This window comes from Neolamprologus brichardi, chromosome 23 (assembly GCF_056152115.1).
Source record: "Neolamprologus brichardi isolate AB-2024 chromosome 23, ASM5615211v1, whole genome shotgun sequence".
Lineage (NCBI taxonomy): Eukaryota > Metazoa > Chordata > Actinopteri > Cichliformes > Cichlidae > Neolamprologus > Neolamprologus brichardi.
The window spans coordinates 22,090,375-22,109,982 of record NC_142125.1 but is presented as its reverse complement, the minus strand read 5'-3'; the positions used below and the strand labels follow the sequence as shown (position 1 = coordinate 22,109,982).

Below are 19,608 nucleotides of genomic sequence, written 5' to 3'. Positions count from 1 at the left end.
TCGGGTAATTCTGTACCCGGGTTTGTGACAGTTCTGCTTCTGTGACGTCTAAACTTTGTCTTGTACTGCTCTTAAGCATGTTTTAATTATTGTGCAGTATAAACGGCCTAATTAGTATTATTATTATTATGATATGTGATAGTTTTAGGTTTTTAAATAAAAAGCTGTCTTTTTCACATGGGTTGTTAAAAAAAACAAAGCTGACAACCTTTTCCAAAGAATGTTTCATCAAGAAAACATCAAAACCATATCGAAAAAGTTTTAATTTAAGACAGATGAAAAAACATCTACAGGATTTGAAAAAAAAAAATACAGTTCAGGTTCTGTAATTGTCATTTTACTTTGTTAATCTTTTAGTTCTTCACACTTTCCTTGTAACATTTTTTATCTGAAATTATTTTTTGTTAAACATAATCTCACTAAGAACAGGCGGTGTTTGAGCTGCTGAGGTCGCAGTGACCGACCTGCGTCAGCTGAACACTCGTTGCTATTTTAGCAACCGGCTTCGTTCCATTTCTGCTTTTGTGCTTTTTTACATTAAACCTTTTGACCCTCACAGTGCTCTTAACCATATTTTAATAAATGTGCAGTATTTGTAGTTGATCTCTTTTTTTTAAATTTAAAATTCGATTATTGTCTATAAAGCACTTTGCAGTTTTTGCTTGTAAAAAGCACCATCTAAATAAACATTGTTTGGTTATTATTTTATTCTGTCCACAGAGATAACTGTGCATGAAGCTCTGATGCGACACGGCCGGGCCTGGATGCTGTCCACACAGGATGGGAGTGGCTGAGCTGTCACGGAGGGGCTCTGATCTTATCATGACGGTGCTGGATTTCACCTCCTCAGCATCCTCATCAACGATTCAGTCAATAGTGTCACAGGGTCACGGGGGGAAAGATAGGTGAAGGAAATGCTAGCTGACAAGGCCGACTGTACGCTTCTTGAACTTTTTGACATTCAAAGTCAAAAATGTAAATTGTGAAGATCCCATTAATGCAGAGATGACTGCAATATATCATGCAAATAATGGCCTTTTATTGACTATTAGCTAACGTCTGGAGTAACTTCATTAGTCTGGGAGCCAAACTTTTCAAGATATACTGAACAGAAGGAAAAAGCCTTCCTGCTTTTGTTCTTTTGTTGTTGTTGTTTTCTGCTTTGACAGTGGTCATATTTCAAGATAATGAACGTCGGCTCAGAATAGCTTCCAAACAAATACGTCAGTATTGGCACTCGCTGTCAAAAACACATCGTCCTGCAACACACCCACACATGCACAAGAGAGAAAAGCCGTGCTCGCAGATTAATTCACAACACACACACACCTACTCATCCACATAATGCTCACCTGCATGACCGGATCTATACGTCTGACTCATCACAAAGGCTCTTCCTAAATTTCCAGCTACACACTGCCCACTGCACTGTAGCAGGAACTAAGACAAATGCTCCGCTGCAATATAATAAAGTAAGATACATGGAGTTCCATTAAAAACAGACATTCCAAAGCTCCACTCTGCAAATTTTGTTATTTATGTTTGTGGAAGAGTATTTGTTTAAATCTGCTATTGCAAACTTCTTTTTTTCTTCTGTGCACAAAGTTTTTACAACTTTTTCACAACCGCATGAGCAGTAATGAGGTCACGGCATGCATGCTGTGTCCTTGGGGCTCAGAGGTAGGTTTGAAAAAGAAAACAAGCATTTGTCCCAGTAATGGGTGACTCAATTGCCACTAGCCCAAGCAGCATTAGTGGCTGGTACTACACATAGCTGGTCGTAGTGCAGAGTTTGAGAAATCGTGCTTTTTGTTTTGTTTTGTTTTTTAACATGTGGATGTCAGAAATGAATATGTGGCATTTTCACACAAAAACATTTCAGCTGAAGGCAGAGAAGGTGCACAAACGGTGCATTCACTATCAAATGCATTATGGTTCTTTATCAGAGGAACTCAAGATGCCCACGGGGAACTGGGGAACGTTTAATTACTGATAAGCAAAAAGGTCCAGAGCTAAATGGGAAACTGTACACTCATATCGGTGATTAAGTCTCCCTCGGCTTCAGGGTGTAGGACAGAAAAGAAATGAAAACTCACCCCGGTTATTTTCATATTCTCTTAAGTAATTCTGCTCAATTGGTTTAGTAAGTTGAACACAAAATCTATCTGTAATCTGACAGATACAAAATCCAAACCCGTTTGTTGTCCTTTGCTGTGCGCTTACGCAGATTTCACAACTGAGTATTCATGACTATTTAAATAATGACAGCCTCATTTCTATAAGATGAATGTGTAATTGGTTCAGTGTGTTTAGCACGTCAGCTGTAAACAGAGAAGCTATGTAAAAAAAAAAAAGATTCTTGCATTTTTCAGCTTCACTAAATGTGTAATCCATTAAAAAGGGGGAGGAGAGGGTTAAGCTAACTATCAACTAGCTTTTATTTGAGGCCCCAGTAACATAGGCCCAGAGACCAGTCAGAAGAAACAAATTATTCAAATGTTTAATTAATAAGGAAAATGTGTTTGATATAAAGTGAATGCGTACCAATGCAGTATATTCCATTTGACCATATTTAATAAATGTGACATTTTGTAGTGTAGTCGAGAGCTTTGTGCTAACACAAATCCTGTATTCTTTATAAGAAGAATACACAGACTTCTGTGTCACGGTTTGCGGGGGCAGACCGTGTGTATTGTGTATTAGAAATACACAATACATAATGAACTTGGAGTGCTGGGTCAGAGGCCCGGCCCATGATATTCTGGTTGTATATTTAATTCAATTTAGCTCAGTTCAATTCTTCTGTAGCCCCAAATCTCAACAACTCAACTCAAGGTGCTTTATATTGTAAGTTAAAGACCCGACAACAATACAGAGAAATCCCCAACAATCAAACGACCCCCTAAGATTAAGCACTTGGCAACAGCAGGAAGGAAAAACTCCCATTTAACAGGAAGAAATCTCTGGCAGAACCAGGCTCAAAGAGGGGCAGCCATCTGTCACAACCGGTTGGGGGTGAGGTAAGGCTTTGAAGTCTAAGCTCCCTTGTTCTGGGACCTCCATAAATACTTTCTTGATGACTTAATGGGCTCAATTGTTGATTTCAGGCGTTATTAAATAAAACACAAAGTTCATTTTGTAGCTCGTGGTCACTATTGGAGTCAGAAAGGAGGATTATCAAGGGTATGCTCATTGGCTATGCTCATTGTACTCATTTTTTGGTTGGTTCTGCCTCTCAGCCGTCACATCTGGTTTGAAAACACTAAGATAAGAACAACAGGAATTGCTCAGCTCGAGGCTTCAGAGGCACTTCACCACCACTACTACCCATGAATAGCAGCTACATCTGTCTTTTATAGATTCTATGGTTGTAGTGTTACAATGAACAGGAAGATAAGAAAGTGGCCTCGATCTTCTTATCTAACTCTGCAAAAAATAACTATAAAAATAATAATTATACAGCACGACAGATAAAAATATAGCCATTCCGTAGGAAGTCCCGAGCTTTTGTGACGTGGATAAATATAGCTGTTTTTAACAGCTCTCCCACACACGACTGAAGCCCTCATAAAGGACACGCCGAGCATCCGGAGAGGCGTGATCACATTATGATTAACTCTTACATTGAATCACCCTGATGATGGTTAAAATGTTGCTATTAAATAATGAGCGGACAAAAACCCACACGCTTGTAGAAACCACACAAACAGCACTGTAGCACGCACACGTTACATGATTATGTTCCTTTCACCTGCCTTACGTTACGTACGTACTCATAATGTCTGAATCACGCCGGAAAGAGAAGAAGAAAAACAGTCTCGGTTGGATGCCGGAGGGATATAAAGCAATACGCCGCAATCCAATTACCCGCATGGGATCTCAATAACGACTGAACCTGATCTCAAACTCTATCATATTCCTGAGTGCCTTAATACACCTCTTCAGTGAGATTGCACCTCTTTGGTTTCTGCTGCGGTGTCGGCAGTATCCTTCTTCCAGCCTTTTATATTGCACTTTCACTTAACAATATTCCTGCCTGTCTGCTAATGGCAGCAGAAGTACCTTGAAAGGATCTTTATAACACGCCTACAACCACAGTAGTTCTCTTTCCTCATTTTTTAAATTCATTTTCTGCATTTGTACCACTTCCTGTTTTTGCCCTCAATGCCCCCCCCCCTTCTGCTATCTCATGTCCTTCCTTTTCCTTATCTACCCATAATTTCTTTCTCCCTCTTCTCCATGATGACGGCCTGCTCTTCTTCTCTTGGTGTCTTGATATATATATATATGTTTTTTTTTCATATTGACCAGAAAGAGCCACAATTATGTGACATTCCACTTTCCGGACTCATCATATTCCCCTCTGACTTCGTATCATGGTTGACAATAGCTGCGTAAAAACACAGCCGCAGGTCCGTTTGCCTCATAATTACACCTTAAAGATTCTGCTGGATGGACACATGGACACTTTTCAGTAAATTGGGACCAAAAGGAGAGAAAAAAACACCCACTCCTGCTGAGAGAATATAGGGTTTGTGGGGAGTATAAGTACAGTGATGTTTGGTGATGGCTACAGGGTTCAAATCTTTGTTGTTTGTGGGATGTGGACAGTTGCAGATTATAGCCCTGGCGCTGCAAACATTTCAGAACTTATGTGAAGTGTGTTATTTTGATTTGGAGGAGGGGATTTGTTTTCCAGAGGGCACCAGGGAAGACACTCTACTTTGGGGGAAGGCAGGAGATGTTTTAAGTTTGTATCTGCCATTTAAAGACTTCCAACATAGTTTTTAATGTAGAAAGCCGTGCTGCAGGGAGTCCCAATTTCATGTGAATCCTCAACATAAAACTATAAAAGTAACATTAAAATGGCACATATGTAAGCTTAGAGAGAAAGACGTCAACCCGTAAACAATCAAAGTGTTTACGGGTTGTTTTTTCTTTTCTTTTTTAGCAGTCTCTTTCTCTGGTTAGGACCCCAGAGCTCTTTAAAAACAACTAAAAATGGGAAAACTTCAAATGCATGAGAAGCACTCAGGGTCGTTTACTGGAGGAGTTCTTTCCACCATGTTTGAGTGTGGATATGCAAACTCAGGCTAAAACTATAGGACCCCAAACCGACCTACTTAATTTTTAAAATGTATACCTTAATTTTTTTTCAGGATAAATAATATTAACAACTATAAAATTTGACTATATAATATGATATTCAGTCTGCTGCTCAAGTTTGCCAGTAACCCGAGGAGGTGGCTGTTTCGATTGGAGAAGCCAGAGCAAAGACTTATGTTTGAGTTCAAATATCTATATACAGTACTTTGTGGATTAAACATTTATGTGGTAGTAGCGAGACTAAAATAAAGTATACTGGCAAAAGAGTAGCTGAGGACGGTATGATCCTGCAAAGCTTGCATATGACAAGACTCTCTGCAGCTCTGTGCAAACTAAATCATTCCTTACTGCTTCACATTAAGAGGGTTAAAGCACTCGATTAACTGATCATCAGCCACAGGACCTGGACATCTCACAGTCACTGAGTGGACCATGAACTCCTCTGTATTTTCAATTCACTTTTATTTAAATAGCCCCAAATTAGAACAACATTCAACTCAGGGTGATTTGTATTGAAAGACAAAGGCTCTACAAAAATATAGAGAAAGGCCAACAATTAGACAACCCTCTGTGAGCAAGCACTTGGCAACAGTGGGAAGGAAAAACTCCCTTTTAACAAGAAGAAACCTCCCTTAGGCTCAGGGAGGGGCAGCCGTCTGCAGCGACCGGTCTGGTCAGCTGAGGGGAGGAACACACTCTGTTCTTCTTTGTTTTTTGTTCTTTAGCTGTTTAACGATACATTTCCTGCCATTTGATCACCTACAATGTAGTGTATCGACAGGAGGGTAGGTTCTGGGAAGGGCAGCGTACCTGGAGAAGCAGGTCCGAGGCCGGCTTGATCTTCTGCTGGAACAAAACACCGAGCGCCCGATTCTGCTGCTCGAGATCGAAAACCCTTGTTCGCAGCTTCAGACACTCCTCCCTCAGATCCTGATTCAGGAGGACAAATAGAAAGAGCATCGTCTGAGTGTAAAATTCACATGACAGTTAGAACAACACTGAGAGTATATCCATTAATTTATATTAGCATGCATTAAGAGAAAAAGAAGTAACAAACCTTCTGGGTTAGAAGCGCCTGCACGACTTGATTGGCAACCTTAAAGAGAAAAAGAAAACATCACAGAATATAATTTATCTGCTTTGGCACCATAATAAAGTCTTGACCTCATATGACCCTTCCGGGCCTCTATAGAAACCCTTACACTGCACTTTGGAGTGTTTGTACTTCCTCAGCCAATTTACACCTCGGATGAATTATTATGAGCCCAAGCAACCGCTGTGGCACAATACATTGCACATTTTTCCTCCGCTATTGGGTGTGTGTGTCTCTTTTACACACTCGTGCAGACAATGTTGAGCTCTCACAGCATAATGGTGGTATTGACAGCGCCTGGTTGATGTAGGGTATCAGAGGTGTGCCTGACTTAAGTGCTGCTGTGCCCGGGTCTTGGTCTCAGAGCGGTTCGCACTTCAGACCGCAACGCCGATGGAGGAGCGTCTACGATTACTGCCCATTGATTGCTCATTAATACCCCGTGAAGCCCCATCGGCTCTTTCGAGCGCCTCGTTTCTCGTTTATTGAACGAAGAGAGATGGGGGCAAACATAGCAAAATGAGCCCTGCTTGTGGAACCGCAAAGTTACAGATCTGCCTCTTGTGATCAAACAAACCGGAGTTAATGGTGTTTGACAGAGGATGTGAACTTGCGCACGCTGTACGTCCTGGAAACAAGTTACAAACACAACAAACGACTTTAAAATTTCAGACAGACAGCTGGTGTAACATAAAAAAAATCATCCCTTCTGTTACACTGTTGTTCTAGTTAGAGGGGCGCACACAGTCTCCATCATTAAAACAGGATTATTGCTAAGCCGTCCTTCCACCGAAAGTCAACCACAAAGGAAAACAGTTGACAAATAAACACAACAAAACCGAGCTGAGCCATCTTAGTGAGAGCAGGGAAGCAGAAAGGAGACGAAGGCTGAGTTTACTCCAGCTGCAATCCATCGAGGATGCAGCTCTGTATAACAATGTCCCCGCTTCCCTGTACTTTCTTTTCTTTTTTTTTAACCGCTCACTTTCGATCTTCTTCCTCACCCCCTCTCATTTTTATTTCCCCTTATGCTCTCACCAGTCTTTCCCACCCTGCGGCAGATCTGCTCAGTCTGCTGAGCTTGTCGGTTTGAGGACAAATTGGGCGACTTGTCCCTGCTGGACATGCTTTCCTTTAGCAGCGCTCCCTCCATCCCGGAGTAATTCAGCAAGCAGGCACAGCCCAGAGCCGGGGCTGCTTCATTTCCCTCATGTGGCTCCCTAAACAGTGCTTAACAAGCTCTCACAAAATAACCAGAGGGCACAGAAGTGATATTGTTATGTAAACTATTTCTGCACAAACACTGGTTCACGTCAGGATGAAGCTACATACAAGCTGACATTTCAGACTTGCATCACAAGCACTTAACTGCACGTTACAGTTACAAAAAGAAGGAAAAATAAGTAGCTAAGGAGCAAAAGAGACTGCAGTACCTCAAATGGCCACTTGAGGCTGGCACCAAGTACTAGTCAATCACCACAGATTTTCATATTAAAATGACCAACTTTACAGCAGAAATAAACATGTTTAAAGGCTAATGCAAGAAACATTTTGGGCTCTATAAATAATTTCAGCTTCCATGAGAACTTTACAGAGGGATGGATACCAGCCGTATGCTATAACAGCCGTACGATAAGCTTAGCTTAAGCTAATTTGAGTGACTGTGCTTGTAGTGTTAGTGCCTTTTACAGTTTAATGTGTGTATAATTGTACTTCAGTCCATCAGTCTCGAAGAGTGAAATTCTAGTAGTTTCTTTGTATTTCATTTTTAGCGCTGATTACCGCATTTCTGTTGTGTATTATGCTATTCACACTAGCTAGCATTAGCTCCTGGTGAATTATAGCATGAAAAAACAAAACCAAAGAAAGAAAGAATGGGGTATTATCATAATGCTAAAATTATACATTGTTGCAAACTGGCCTTGTTTAAGTGCCTACCTAGCTGCTAGCTGTCCACTAGGCTTAACTTCAGATACTTTGTGCTTTGATGTGTTGGTGCTTTTTGGAGTATTTTTTATGCAACTAGTTGTCAAATAATACGGCTTAATGTGTGAGTAACTGTATTGACAGCCTGTAAAGAAGTCTATGCTTCAGTTTTGATGAGTGAAATTCTAGTTGTGTCTTTGAATTTCAATTTTAGAAAATTGTTATCAGGTATCCCAACCTCCAATTTGAACCCATCTGTCACACCTACTGACTGCCTATCCTCATGTCCTTTCTCCCACTCCTGACTTCCTTCCTGTCTTTGCATCCTATAGATATACTGTTGATGGCCTACCAACTACTTGCGCTGCATACTGCAGCTGCTAAAAGTATGGAAAATAAGTAGTATCCATGTAGTTGTGAAGTTTTAGATTCTTTATTTAACATATAGTGCAGACATAGACATAACAAAATTCCAAAGGCAAGTGCTATTAACTATCATATCTTCTATTAATTTAGCCTGGATAGTATAGAGTTATGTAAATGTGTGTGTGTTGTTACTTAACAGTTTAAAAGTAAACAGAGGATGTGAAAAAAGACAAAAAAATGTCAGATAAAAGAGTGTGCGTTAAGATTTAGTTGCATGAAAAATAAAATTAATTGTCATTATCAACAAATTCTCTCCAGCCTTCCTCGAGCTGTGGCTGGAGTAAATTGCCAAGCAGTAAGATAACCATAGCATGGCTCAGGACCTCATTAAAACCTTAATCTTCAGGTCCACAATACAATTTATTTTATTCTGTCAAAACAAATTCAGTTTTAAGGTAAGTAAAACATCTCACAAGCCACTCAACGTCCTTGAATGTTGCCTGGAATGAATAAAGATAAACAAGGTGTGCACTCACCTCGTCGAGACACCGCTCGTACTGCTCCCTTTGACTCTCATTCTCTAAGGCCAGGGTGGAGTTCTCCTCCTGCAAACAACACACACTCCAGTTATGTTTGATGCAACAAAAACAACAGAGACAGGAGCAGCAATCGAGCGTAGCTCCGGCTAAGACTGAGACTTCCCTCACAAAGGTCATATGTCAACTTTGAATCAGGACAGCCAATAAAAATTTACCAAGTGCAACTGAGAAAAAGGTCAAGGGGATGGAAGTTATGATGCTGAACTTTGGGGCGGCAGCTAGCCGTTTGGAGCCCGGACCTAATAAGAATATCTCCTCTGCTTGCCAAGCGATGAGGTGGCGTCCTATTGATCTTTGGGAGTTTCCAATTTGTCAGAGGCAGGCAGCATATTAGGAGCTGTCAGACTCTTTGGTTCTCTCGCCCTCTGCCCTTTTCTAGAAACTACCAATCCCTTGATGAAAACATGGGAAACATGATTACAACCCAAAACACTCCAACAATGCTGTCTTACGAAGAAACACTGACTAATTAAAGCCTCAAAGCCTGCAACGTGTGGTTATGAGTGCAAATCTAATGAATGGCCTGAGCAATTAAAGAGAGCTCGAGCATTTCATGTGTTAGTTTCTATTTTCAAGAGATGCATTTAGCTTGGGAAATCCCCCTGACCGTGTATTTATCACTGTTACACAACTTAATTTATGATTCAAATGTGCCAGCAAAGACTCATATTCCCATCATTAACTGCAGAAGAACAAAAACAAATAAATCAGCTCCCATTTATTCACACCCAAAAAGAAATGAGCATGACTTTTTAAAATATGTGATGATTTAAGCCAGAGCTTCGCCTACACGGCAGCTCATTTTCTTTAACTCAAGCTTCAGTATGAGGCGCTACCAGTTTTGCTATGTTGTTTTAGTGGCATGCAAGTCTTTAAGTGTTGGCGACTGGACGTGCTCGTTTCCTTCTTTCTTTGTGCTGTAGTTATAGAGATGAGCAACCTGGAAGTGCACCGCTCTCTTAGCAACAGGGCTGCACATGGAAACACATGCATGTGACATTTAGGTCTGTGAGGTAGCACGGTTTGGACGGATTATTTACATTCCTGCCCCTCAGAAGACACCAGAAATTTTATATTAAATAATCATATAGTATTTAATTTCAAGGTTACTATGTCAAAATAGTAAAAACATTTCATTGTATTAAGTTATGTCGCTGTTAGAAGAATGAATGGCGGTGAACTGAAAGCCCTGAGGTGTCTACACCAGGGAAAACACTTAAGCGGGAGCACATCCTTGGCAGGTGGCAGAAAATGAACTTTGTGTTGAGACTGGAATGGATGATGCTTTCTGAGACCAAGAATCAAGGTAAAATGATTAGTCTGTCATTGAAAATAGTACAACTCAGCACAACAGGCACTAAAAATTTGACAATAAACCTTCTCAGTCAAACCGGGTAATCCCACTATCATATTCTGCCATAGTTCAGTGTATTATTATAACACCACAACAAACCTGCAGTCATAATGTCAGTGTAAATAACAATTCTTGTAACTAACTTTAAAATCTATTCATGACTTGGGGCAGAGCAAATGCCTAAATAATATAAAACCTAAAAACCTTCGATTATTTAATAATGTTCATGTTATGTGAAAAATCTATTTTGGGCCATTTTAAAGCTGTTTGTTGCCATTAGAAATGAAACAGGATTCATCTGAAGTCACCACTGACAGTACAAAAGACCGATATAGCTACCATGACATCACCCACTGGTTTGAAATATTGTCACGGTTACCATCCTGCTGTTTTGAAACCAGATGTGACAAGCGAGGGGTGCATCTAACAGTGAAACATTTAATGTGCTTCTCATCCTTAGAATGACCATAATTTAGAAAATGTGTTTAATTAATTTAAATAATTTATACAATCCAAAATGAATGACTGAGCTCATGAACTCATCTGGAAAGTGTGTACACAGGTCAGGGCTGAGGGGCGTTTTCCCACAGACATCTACAGCATTGGATGTTTTTTTTGCAACCACAGCTGTCGCCCCCTAGTGATTATTTAAAAGAATGTAGGTTTAAGGCACTACTGCATTGGCTTCACTTTTCAAACTTGGAAGTTAAGTCACCTTTAATGTTGCCCATAGAAGTCATGAAAGTCTATTTAACTTGCATCTGCAAGCCACTTTGCAACCCCACTGAACCCCATTTTCTCCATTTAACGCTGAGTAAAGTCTGACATAACAAATGGCATTCCTGTTATCATTGATGCCTGCTTTGTACTGGACCTGCTGTGGACCTTTAATGCTTCCAATCTACACTGTAGGGACAAAATTATTGGGTTCCACAGCTTAATCTTTTATTTTATACCTCTGTGGCAATGGGACTTAAAAAACCCCACCTGAAATCAAAAACCTTGCCACGGGTCATGCTAAAGAGCTAACTGGATTAGAGCGTTACTCCTACTCCTAGATATTCCGCAATCAAATGTAGGTGGTGTTACTGGAAAGTGGAAGCATTAAAGGTCCAAAGGAACTCAGCCAGGAAAAGGCAGACTACATAGAGATACAGACCCGAGTCAATGAGTGCGTAAACAATGCTATGCTAAGTCCTCTGGCATTAACCTCAGCACAAAAACTGTGCTCCAGAAGCTTCATGTTAATGGTGTCAGTTTCTATGCTTGAGCAGCTCCTGGAAGTGTAGGTGGCCCAGCACTTTAGTTCATATAGTGCACGTAAATGTGAGGGTGGGAATGTTCCAGAACAGAACTGCAAAATTCAAATTACTGTACAATCTTCTTTTGACAGTAGTTTTTTCTCACTAATCACTGTTTAGCCGCCTAATAATTTAAGGTTTAGACTCTTCTTTATGCTCTATTTTTGGGCTCCACCATTCTCTGAGAACATTTCTTTGGCTCTTTAGCTCTTTAGTCATTTTCTTCATCAACTAGTACTCTACTTTATCTCCCTGTCATTTGGTGCTTCCTAGTAATGAACTAGCATGGGTAAAATCAAAACAATTTACATAGCTGATAGGAATATATGTATGCTGTCAAATAATATTACTGCAATTACAAACCTATAGCTTATCCAGTTTATCCACCAATATGTAAAGTACAGACATCTTGAGACTCAAACTAATCCATATATAATGTATGTACCCTTACACGTCTTACAACAGGCTCACACGCTTTCATTTTTGGGTCTTTGCTAAATATTTATCAGGTTGTGTTTGTCAGCTGTGGACTCCTGGGTAATTTTAGCTTTAATGCCCTTATCACCTAATCAGTAAAATGACCAGTGGCCATTTCTCCCAGAATGTGCTATGTGTATTCATTTAGGCCCCAGTTACAGACTGCAGCGCGTGCCTGCCAAGTTAATGAAGAGAAACAGAAACAGGAGCCGGGCGGTGCTTACTTAGTGCCAGTGGAGTTTATGCACAATGAGGGGCAGTGATGTATTGCCTCTGTTTTGTTCCTGCTGCTTTAGCTGGGGGTGCATCCATCACCCACACAGCAGCAAGGAATAAAAACGGCAGATAACTTTTGATAAAGCTGTTTAAAATGTAGCGTCTCTGTAATGCGCTTCACCAGATGGATCGCAGGGACAGGTTGACCATACTTTCCGCCAGTCTCAGAAGATAACTCACCGCTGGAGGAGCAACAGGCAGGCAATTATCTGCCACTTTGCTGTAATTAGGGTCTGTTTTCTTTCAGGGACGAACAAACAAAAGGAAGAAAAGATCAAATACACTCTGAGGACTGTTTTTACTTTTTCACTTCTTTCTCCTTCATGTGTCTTTCTTGCTACCAAAGTGTCATCTTTATTTTCCTACACGCATTTGGATTGTTTTATTTGTTAGATGGCATCTGCTGAAATATTTGGATTGTTTTATTATCAGCCTGTGTACACGAAAATGTTCGTGAGCACTTGTTTTGAACCCATTAAATTGAGTAGAAGGTACTCTGTAGTATCTAGTAGGTAATTCCCACCTCATTAAATGCAAGTTGCTCCACCAAGCGAAGCAGAAGCAAAGGGCAGAAAACAGCAACCAAATTCAGCAGAATGAAGCAAGAATGGTGGTGGAAGCTTCATCCATTTAATCCCGAGCTCAAAACTATTTTCTTATACAAGCTTTCTAACAACTTGCCTTTTATTTTCAATTTTATTCACTCTGCTTTTATTTAATATGTGTGCTGTTTGTTTATATCAGAGGTCAACAACCTTTACTATCAAAAGAGCCACTTTTTAGCAAGGTTTGGCTTAAACAAGCTGTATGGAGACACTGCTGTGTGGGGGGTTATAATGAAGTCAGCTAAATACATATTACACCATTAACATAAGTAACAGGTGCAATACTGTGTACTTGTTATATATAATAAGTTTTTATATTTGAAATAACTAAAAAAAACCTACTGACATATAAAGGCGTACTTCAAGCCTGCTTTTGATTAATAAAACATGTAGCATTAGAGCATGACTGATATATATCTCCTGGGCTGATATTATCGACTGAACGTAGCTATTTTGGAATTGCTATTTATAAAGGCCAATAAATGAAAATTTAAAAAGTAAACCAGGGATAGGAAAAACACCCTTCAACCATGTTGAATGTTGATGTTACATAGTTTGTCCACCAGAGGGCACTCCCTTTGCAGCCAACAATAACCAAACAATAACCAGATGATCCAAGCTGAGCATAAACGAGTACGAGTGACGAGTCGTGCCAATAAAACAAGATCATGTTTAAACTGTGTTATCATATTACCTTAATAATGATTAATCATTACGCATAACATATGTTTGGAAAATTAGTTTACTGTAATGTGTGTCTAAAAGAAATAAAACATCAGATTTTTAAAATCACCAAATCTCGGTTTCAGTTGTAAAAATGCTATATCAGGCGTGCTCTATATAGCATAATAGCTTCAGTAAAAGTAACATTTTCATTTCAATTATAACTGAAGTGCACAGATCAAGCACACCAGGAAGAAAACTATCTTTAAAAAAAAGCAAAACAACAAACCTCTTTGTTCATTTTTATAATTAAATTCTTTTGTCACCGTCATTAGAAGAGTTGCTGGAATTGGATAAACGAGATGTGACACATGTGACTCTGGAGCTGGAAGTTTGAGACCCCTGGGTTAAGCTTAGGCACCAAAGTGTCTGGCTGGGGTTTGGAAATGGTCATGACATCTACTTCTACTTCTTCACTTCCTCCTAGATAATCTGTGTTGCTCTCTGTTTATCACTGATGCAGCGGAGGATAATAGCCTCCTGAGCCAGACTAGAAGGTAGAAGAGGGCAGCTCCTGGCCGTATGCATGTGACAAATAACAAAGGATGACATCAACTCACTGGGATGATAATATATGAAATGAGTGACATGACTCGGGGTAAGACTGAGTGCCACGCACCCTTCACCACACCAAAACCAAAAAGCCACGTGGAGCCACTTAGGAGTGTATCAGTGAAGACTAAAAGCCTAACTTAATTAAGCCTGGGCACTTTAATTACTGAAGAGATCTGAGCAGATATGTGTCTGGTGGCTTCAGCACAAAAAACAATCAGTGTAGATCGCTGTGGCTGAGCATCTGCTTTGGCTGCTTTGGCTCGTGGCGGAGTATAGCTCAAATCCCCAAGCGCAGAGGAAAACAAACCAAAGCTGGAGTACAGCCCGAGGCCCCGGCGGTGATTCTCACAGGATGACTTTGCTCTCCAAATGAAGGAGACCGGAGAATTTGATGAGCTGTCATGCTTTCAGACACAACCAAGCAAGGACTCTGACAACTGTCAGACGGGCTGGCCACAAAGGATAGCCAGGGGTGGCTAGGAGTGTGGATGCAAGAAGTATACAGAGGCACGAATGAAGAAAACTCAGAAGGAAAAGGAGGTAGGCAGAGAGAAAAAGAAAGCGGAAAAATTCAAAGCAGGAGAGACTTAAAGAGACAACAGAAATGCGTGGTGGCGAGTTAGTACCTCCAGGGCCTTGAGGCGCTCCAGCAGGAGCTTGGTTTTGTCTTTATCCTCTTCTGCTTGGCTGGCATCATGTTCAGGATTCAGCAGCAGCCTGGGGTCCAGCTCTGCTCGAGTCACCGGCAGGGAGCCCTTCTCTACTGGGCCGTCGTGCTGTTTCTGCACTTCCTCAGAGAGTTTATCCTGATGCACAGACAGCGAAAAGAGGTTAGAGGGGGGGAAAAATAAGGAACAGAAAATCAAAGCATGAATTTGGCGAGCAAAAAGCAGAGCAGATGGGAGGAAAGGATTGAAAATAGAGGTATGACAAATGTTTCAGGGTAAAACGGTTAAGGAGGCGTGAAAGGCAGAACTCAGAGGGAAGGAGGGAGTGAATGAAGAAGAAAGGAAAAGGGGAGAGGATCAGATGGGACAACAGGGAAGCAGCTTCAACAACAGAGCTCCAAAACATCCCATAATCCCTAATCATGTTTCTCTTGTTTTCTAAAGAGTGGCAGTGACCTTCAGGGGCTTTCTTTTCTGTATAATGGGGTTCCTGTGCTCTCCCTCTTTGCCCTTACACAGTGTCTGTCTCACCCAGTCTCGTTGCCAGCAATCTTTTCTCTTCTGGTGATTCCTGGCATCTGTGATAATTAAACACTGGTTATAAGTAGCTAATAATGAGGTACTGTCTGACTAGCGTCAAATTGCTAAAAGAAAACTCTTGATCACAGTTAGAACACTATTCATGCTTTTCAAGGGATCTTTGGAGTCTCACATTAGATGCTTACTGAAAACATCTATCCATCAATATTTGCTGGAAAAAGATCATCTGCTTCTTTGCTACAAGGGCTGAAAAAAACAAATTTAAACAAAAAAAATTAATAGTAATGTCAGTGAATTTTAAAGAAGAAAACAAGCCCCAAAGTGGATTGTTCCAGCTTTTGTTTTTCTTTATTTTCTATCAGGTGTTTGTCTGAGAAAACAATTTGAAGACATCACCTTAGATGAAAACTCTGATGCACACTTTGTTCTGCATTTCTTACTTTAAAAGCTGTAAACGTATCTGACTCCACTTTTCAGTTGAGGTGAATTTTGCTTTGGCAGTAGTTTAGATATTAAAGTCATCGCTCTCTGGCATTTTTAAACCTAAAATAGTGGTTCCAGTGTTTGCAGCTGGTGACCTTTGCAAGCGCTCATCATAGGCTGAACATGTTAATAAAATATGAGCACTGATGTTCTCTAAATGTCGCATTTCACCGTACCTTAATAAGTGTAAGAGACAAGAAGTAGCCAGTATAAGATAACTTCTGAAATAAGAAAAATTATATAAACCTGGGGGCAAAATAACAATTGTTTTTGATGAGATATACTCAGAATTGGTCTTTGGACTTTCAAGGAAAACCAAGTCAGTGCTTGCCCACAACCAGTGATTGCCCAGCTGGAGTTCTGGGCAAGCAAAGCCGCACTTCCTCTAACATCAACTTCCAGTTGGCACTAAAAGTCAGTCGACAAATAATAGTGCTTGGTGAGCAGTAATATGCACTAAAACTGAGTTTTAATTAGTAAAATTCTAGTTTTACTAGAGAATCATGGGTATGGACAAAAACAGCCAAATAATGACAGAATCGAGAACAACCAGTGTTTCCAATATTTCACTTCACTGCCTGCAAATATTTCTCAAAAATGTGTTGTTGAATAGTTCCCGATATATAAACTGCAAATAAACAGCGTACTATCCTCGTCCAGCAACCTTCTCAGGTATGAGGGATCCAGTCTGGCCAATTAAGGGGTGACATTTACTTCCTTGGTGACTTTTCTGTCTTTGGCCTGTGGCGATAACATTTAGTGGACTGACGATTGACGATTTCTTTTAAATATAGTGGAATATTTATTAGAGGTTTCACCATTTACAAAAATGCAAAACTGGGTATTTATCTGTTTGCATTGTTACTACATCCCAGTAATTCATTTAACTGACACAGTTTGATACCTTCCAACTCCCAACAAGATAAACAGCACGTTAATCCTGTTAAGCTAGAAACTTTGATATACAGTGCTTGGTTCTGGAGATTTGTAAGCACTTTTGTTTGGGTCATTCAGGAGTCCAGTAGTGAACCTCAGTCATAACAGCTTGAATATAATGATGATTCTTGAGAAAAGAATTGTTATTTTCCTACACCAAATCTTGCACTTGAATAAATGAATGAAGTAAAATACTATCTGATATTCAAGAGTGGCTGATTTCTTTAAAATCAGCAGTGTCTCAGTGCTTTATCATTTAGGGCAATTTTCTCCTCCAGAAGTCTTTGATTTCTTTCTTTTGAACAGGTTTTCAAAGAGGCAAAGATTCACAGGATAAAATAAATATGTGAGGAAAAGCTGGATGGTAAAGACCCAAATTTGATGCACAGAGCCACATTTTTCTTTTTTTTCCCTCACAAATTCATCATCTTGTGACCCATGTTAGCTAGATGACAATGAAGGTATTATTGCATCCTAAGTCACAAGAGCAGAGTGAGAACTTGAGTGCGACATATCACTGTGCATGTGCCTTAAAATTTTCCTCCTCAGCAGATGAAGTCTGAAGACACCTGCGGTTAATGTGCTGGACAAAAATGAGGTTAGCATCACAGATGAATAGCCGCAACTCATATTTTTTTAAATCTGAAAGCTGCACAGACCAAGCTGCTACTTTCTTCTAAAAGAAATTGGAAATAATGTCCTTCAGAATACACCCCCACCCCACCGCTTGATTAAATGTCGTCTAAACACGTATTAGGTTTTCAATCTTGTTCGATTCCATCAGACAATTGTGTTCAAGGCAATACTTTATAGTCAAGGTTTTAAGTCTGCTTTCGTTCGCCTGTGAAGCCTGTGATTTGAGAGACTGCTCATCAGACGGCGTTAAAGGGCTCTGTAATAATCTCCGCAGAGAGAGTCTGGAGTGGGAGAGGGGAGGGAACTTTGTCCCTCACGTTGCCCTTTCAAGTTATTGAGTTTGCCTGCTGAATACACAGAATACAGCAGCGGCAGCAGAAGCACATCACTGCGTAGGAGCGGCTGGTGTTTAGTTATACACCATATGGGAATAGCACAATAACTCTCCAAGTATATTCTCTATCCGCTGCTGATCATGACATGAGGAAATGTTTACAGTTTACATCAAGCAGCAGATCACTGAGTTTAGCTTGTTTTTAAATTTTTGACTTCTGTTGCTAAAAAAGATAAAGAAATCCAAGTCCTTCACATATCTGTTATCATTTTGTGATCTATCGTTTCCATGAAGGTTTATGTGATGTATATCCATTTTAATTTGCTTTAATCTAGCTAGCAGTTCACTGTGTAGAGAGCTGGCATGCTAACATACTAATGGTAATGTAGTACAATATAGGCTACCATAAAAACATATCTTGTATATATAGTAGCCTTTCAGAATATATTAGCTAAGGTTTTGAGGGGGATATAGATTCCTGATCTTCCTGTTGGTTTGTCTTTAGGCTTTAAATAAAGAGCACAGAACTTTCACTTGGGAGAGTAGAGTTCAAATCTCACTTGAAGACAAAAACTAGCACTGACTGGTCGGAGGGGCAAAGAACAATTGAGAGGGGAGTCTCCCTGTTGTTTAATTGCAATGGGTTTTTCTAGATTTCCACCTTCTGCAGTTAAAAAGCTTTGCAGTGTTAGCGTTCTTGTTGGTATTTTGACGGCAAAAGTTACCATGTTTGGAGTACAACGAGTTCTAAGCTATAAGCTAACACTAGCAAGTGTAGTTAGCAAGGTGCCATCTGATAACAGGTGCCTAAGTAAGAGACTAAAGCTTATTTTAGACTTCTGTGTTGAGCCAAGGCAAGTAGCCAATACAGTTGCCAGCATTTATACCTGTTCATGCAATTTTGGCACCAAAAACCAATTTGGTGGCTGATTTTCTCTCTTCAAGTTGATCCCTTATCTTACAGTCGCTTTTGAAAATGGCAGCAGAAGAAGTAGCTGAAAATGCATAAACAGGCCAATCGAAGGCGTTTTGGGCTTCATCGAGGCAATGGAGGTGCATGTCAGGAAATGGCATAGGGTTTCTTCAGTGTTAATGGTTATGATGTATCTACGGTATAGATTTATTTACACTGTAGTAAAATACTCGAACTTAATTCATAAACCACAATCTTCTATACATCACAGCAGGTCATATTTTTCCTCAGATAATTCAATCGCAAACAACATTAGAGAGATCCAATTAAGTCCAATTAGTGGAAGTGGGTAGTAGCAGAAATCCATTAGCACAGTTGCTACCCCTAATTCCAGTATTTAATGGACAATTTATTAAAGTTGGCTCTTGAGTTTCTTCAAGTTTGTCCATTGTTTTCCTTTTAAGGCTTTAGATAAAGAGTACAGAAGTTTCACTTGGGAGAGTAAGGTTCAAACCAAAGGTTAGCAAATATTATTAAACAATTAACCCCACTCAGAGTTTTTGTGAAGAAGGAAGCACAGAAGTCAGACACACTCTTGTATTAAACTGTAAATGTGCTTTCTATAGCTATAAAGTATTTTCTAACATGGGTGTCCAGGGTGAATTGAATCGCTTTTGGAGAACAGCCTCAAGTGGCCATTAGACGAACTACAGATTT

At 40.0% G+C, this 19,608-nt stretch overlaps 1 protein-coding gene across 10 annotated transcripts in view; it reads right to left on the bottom strand.

Annotated features, from left to right (window-relative positions):
* LOC102788058 (nck-associated protein 5-like) overlaps nt 1-19,608 on the bottom strand; it is a 180,437-nt gene that overhangs the window by 35,976 nt on the left and 124,853 nt on the right. For all 10 annotated transcript variants that reach the window (XM_087835751.1, XM_087835752.1, XM_087835760.1 and 7 more), the window contains 4 exons: nt 15,008-15,187; nt 9,028-9,096; nt 6,164-6,202; nt 5,917-6,036 (listed from right to left, as the gene is read on the bottom strand). In XM_087835751.1, coding sequence (XP_087691877.1) covers nt 5,917-6,036; nt 6,164-6,202; nt 9,028-9,096; nt 15,008-15,187 — 408 coding nt within the window. The remainder of the gene's footprint in view (nt 1-5,916; nt 6,037-6,163; nt 6,203-9,027; nt 9,097-15,007; nt 15,188-19,608) is intronic.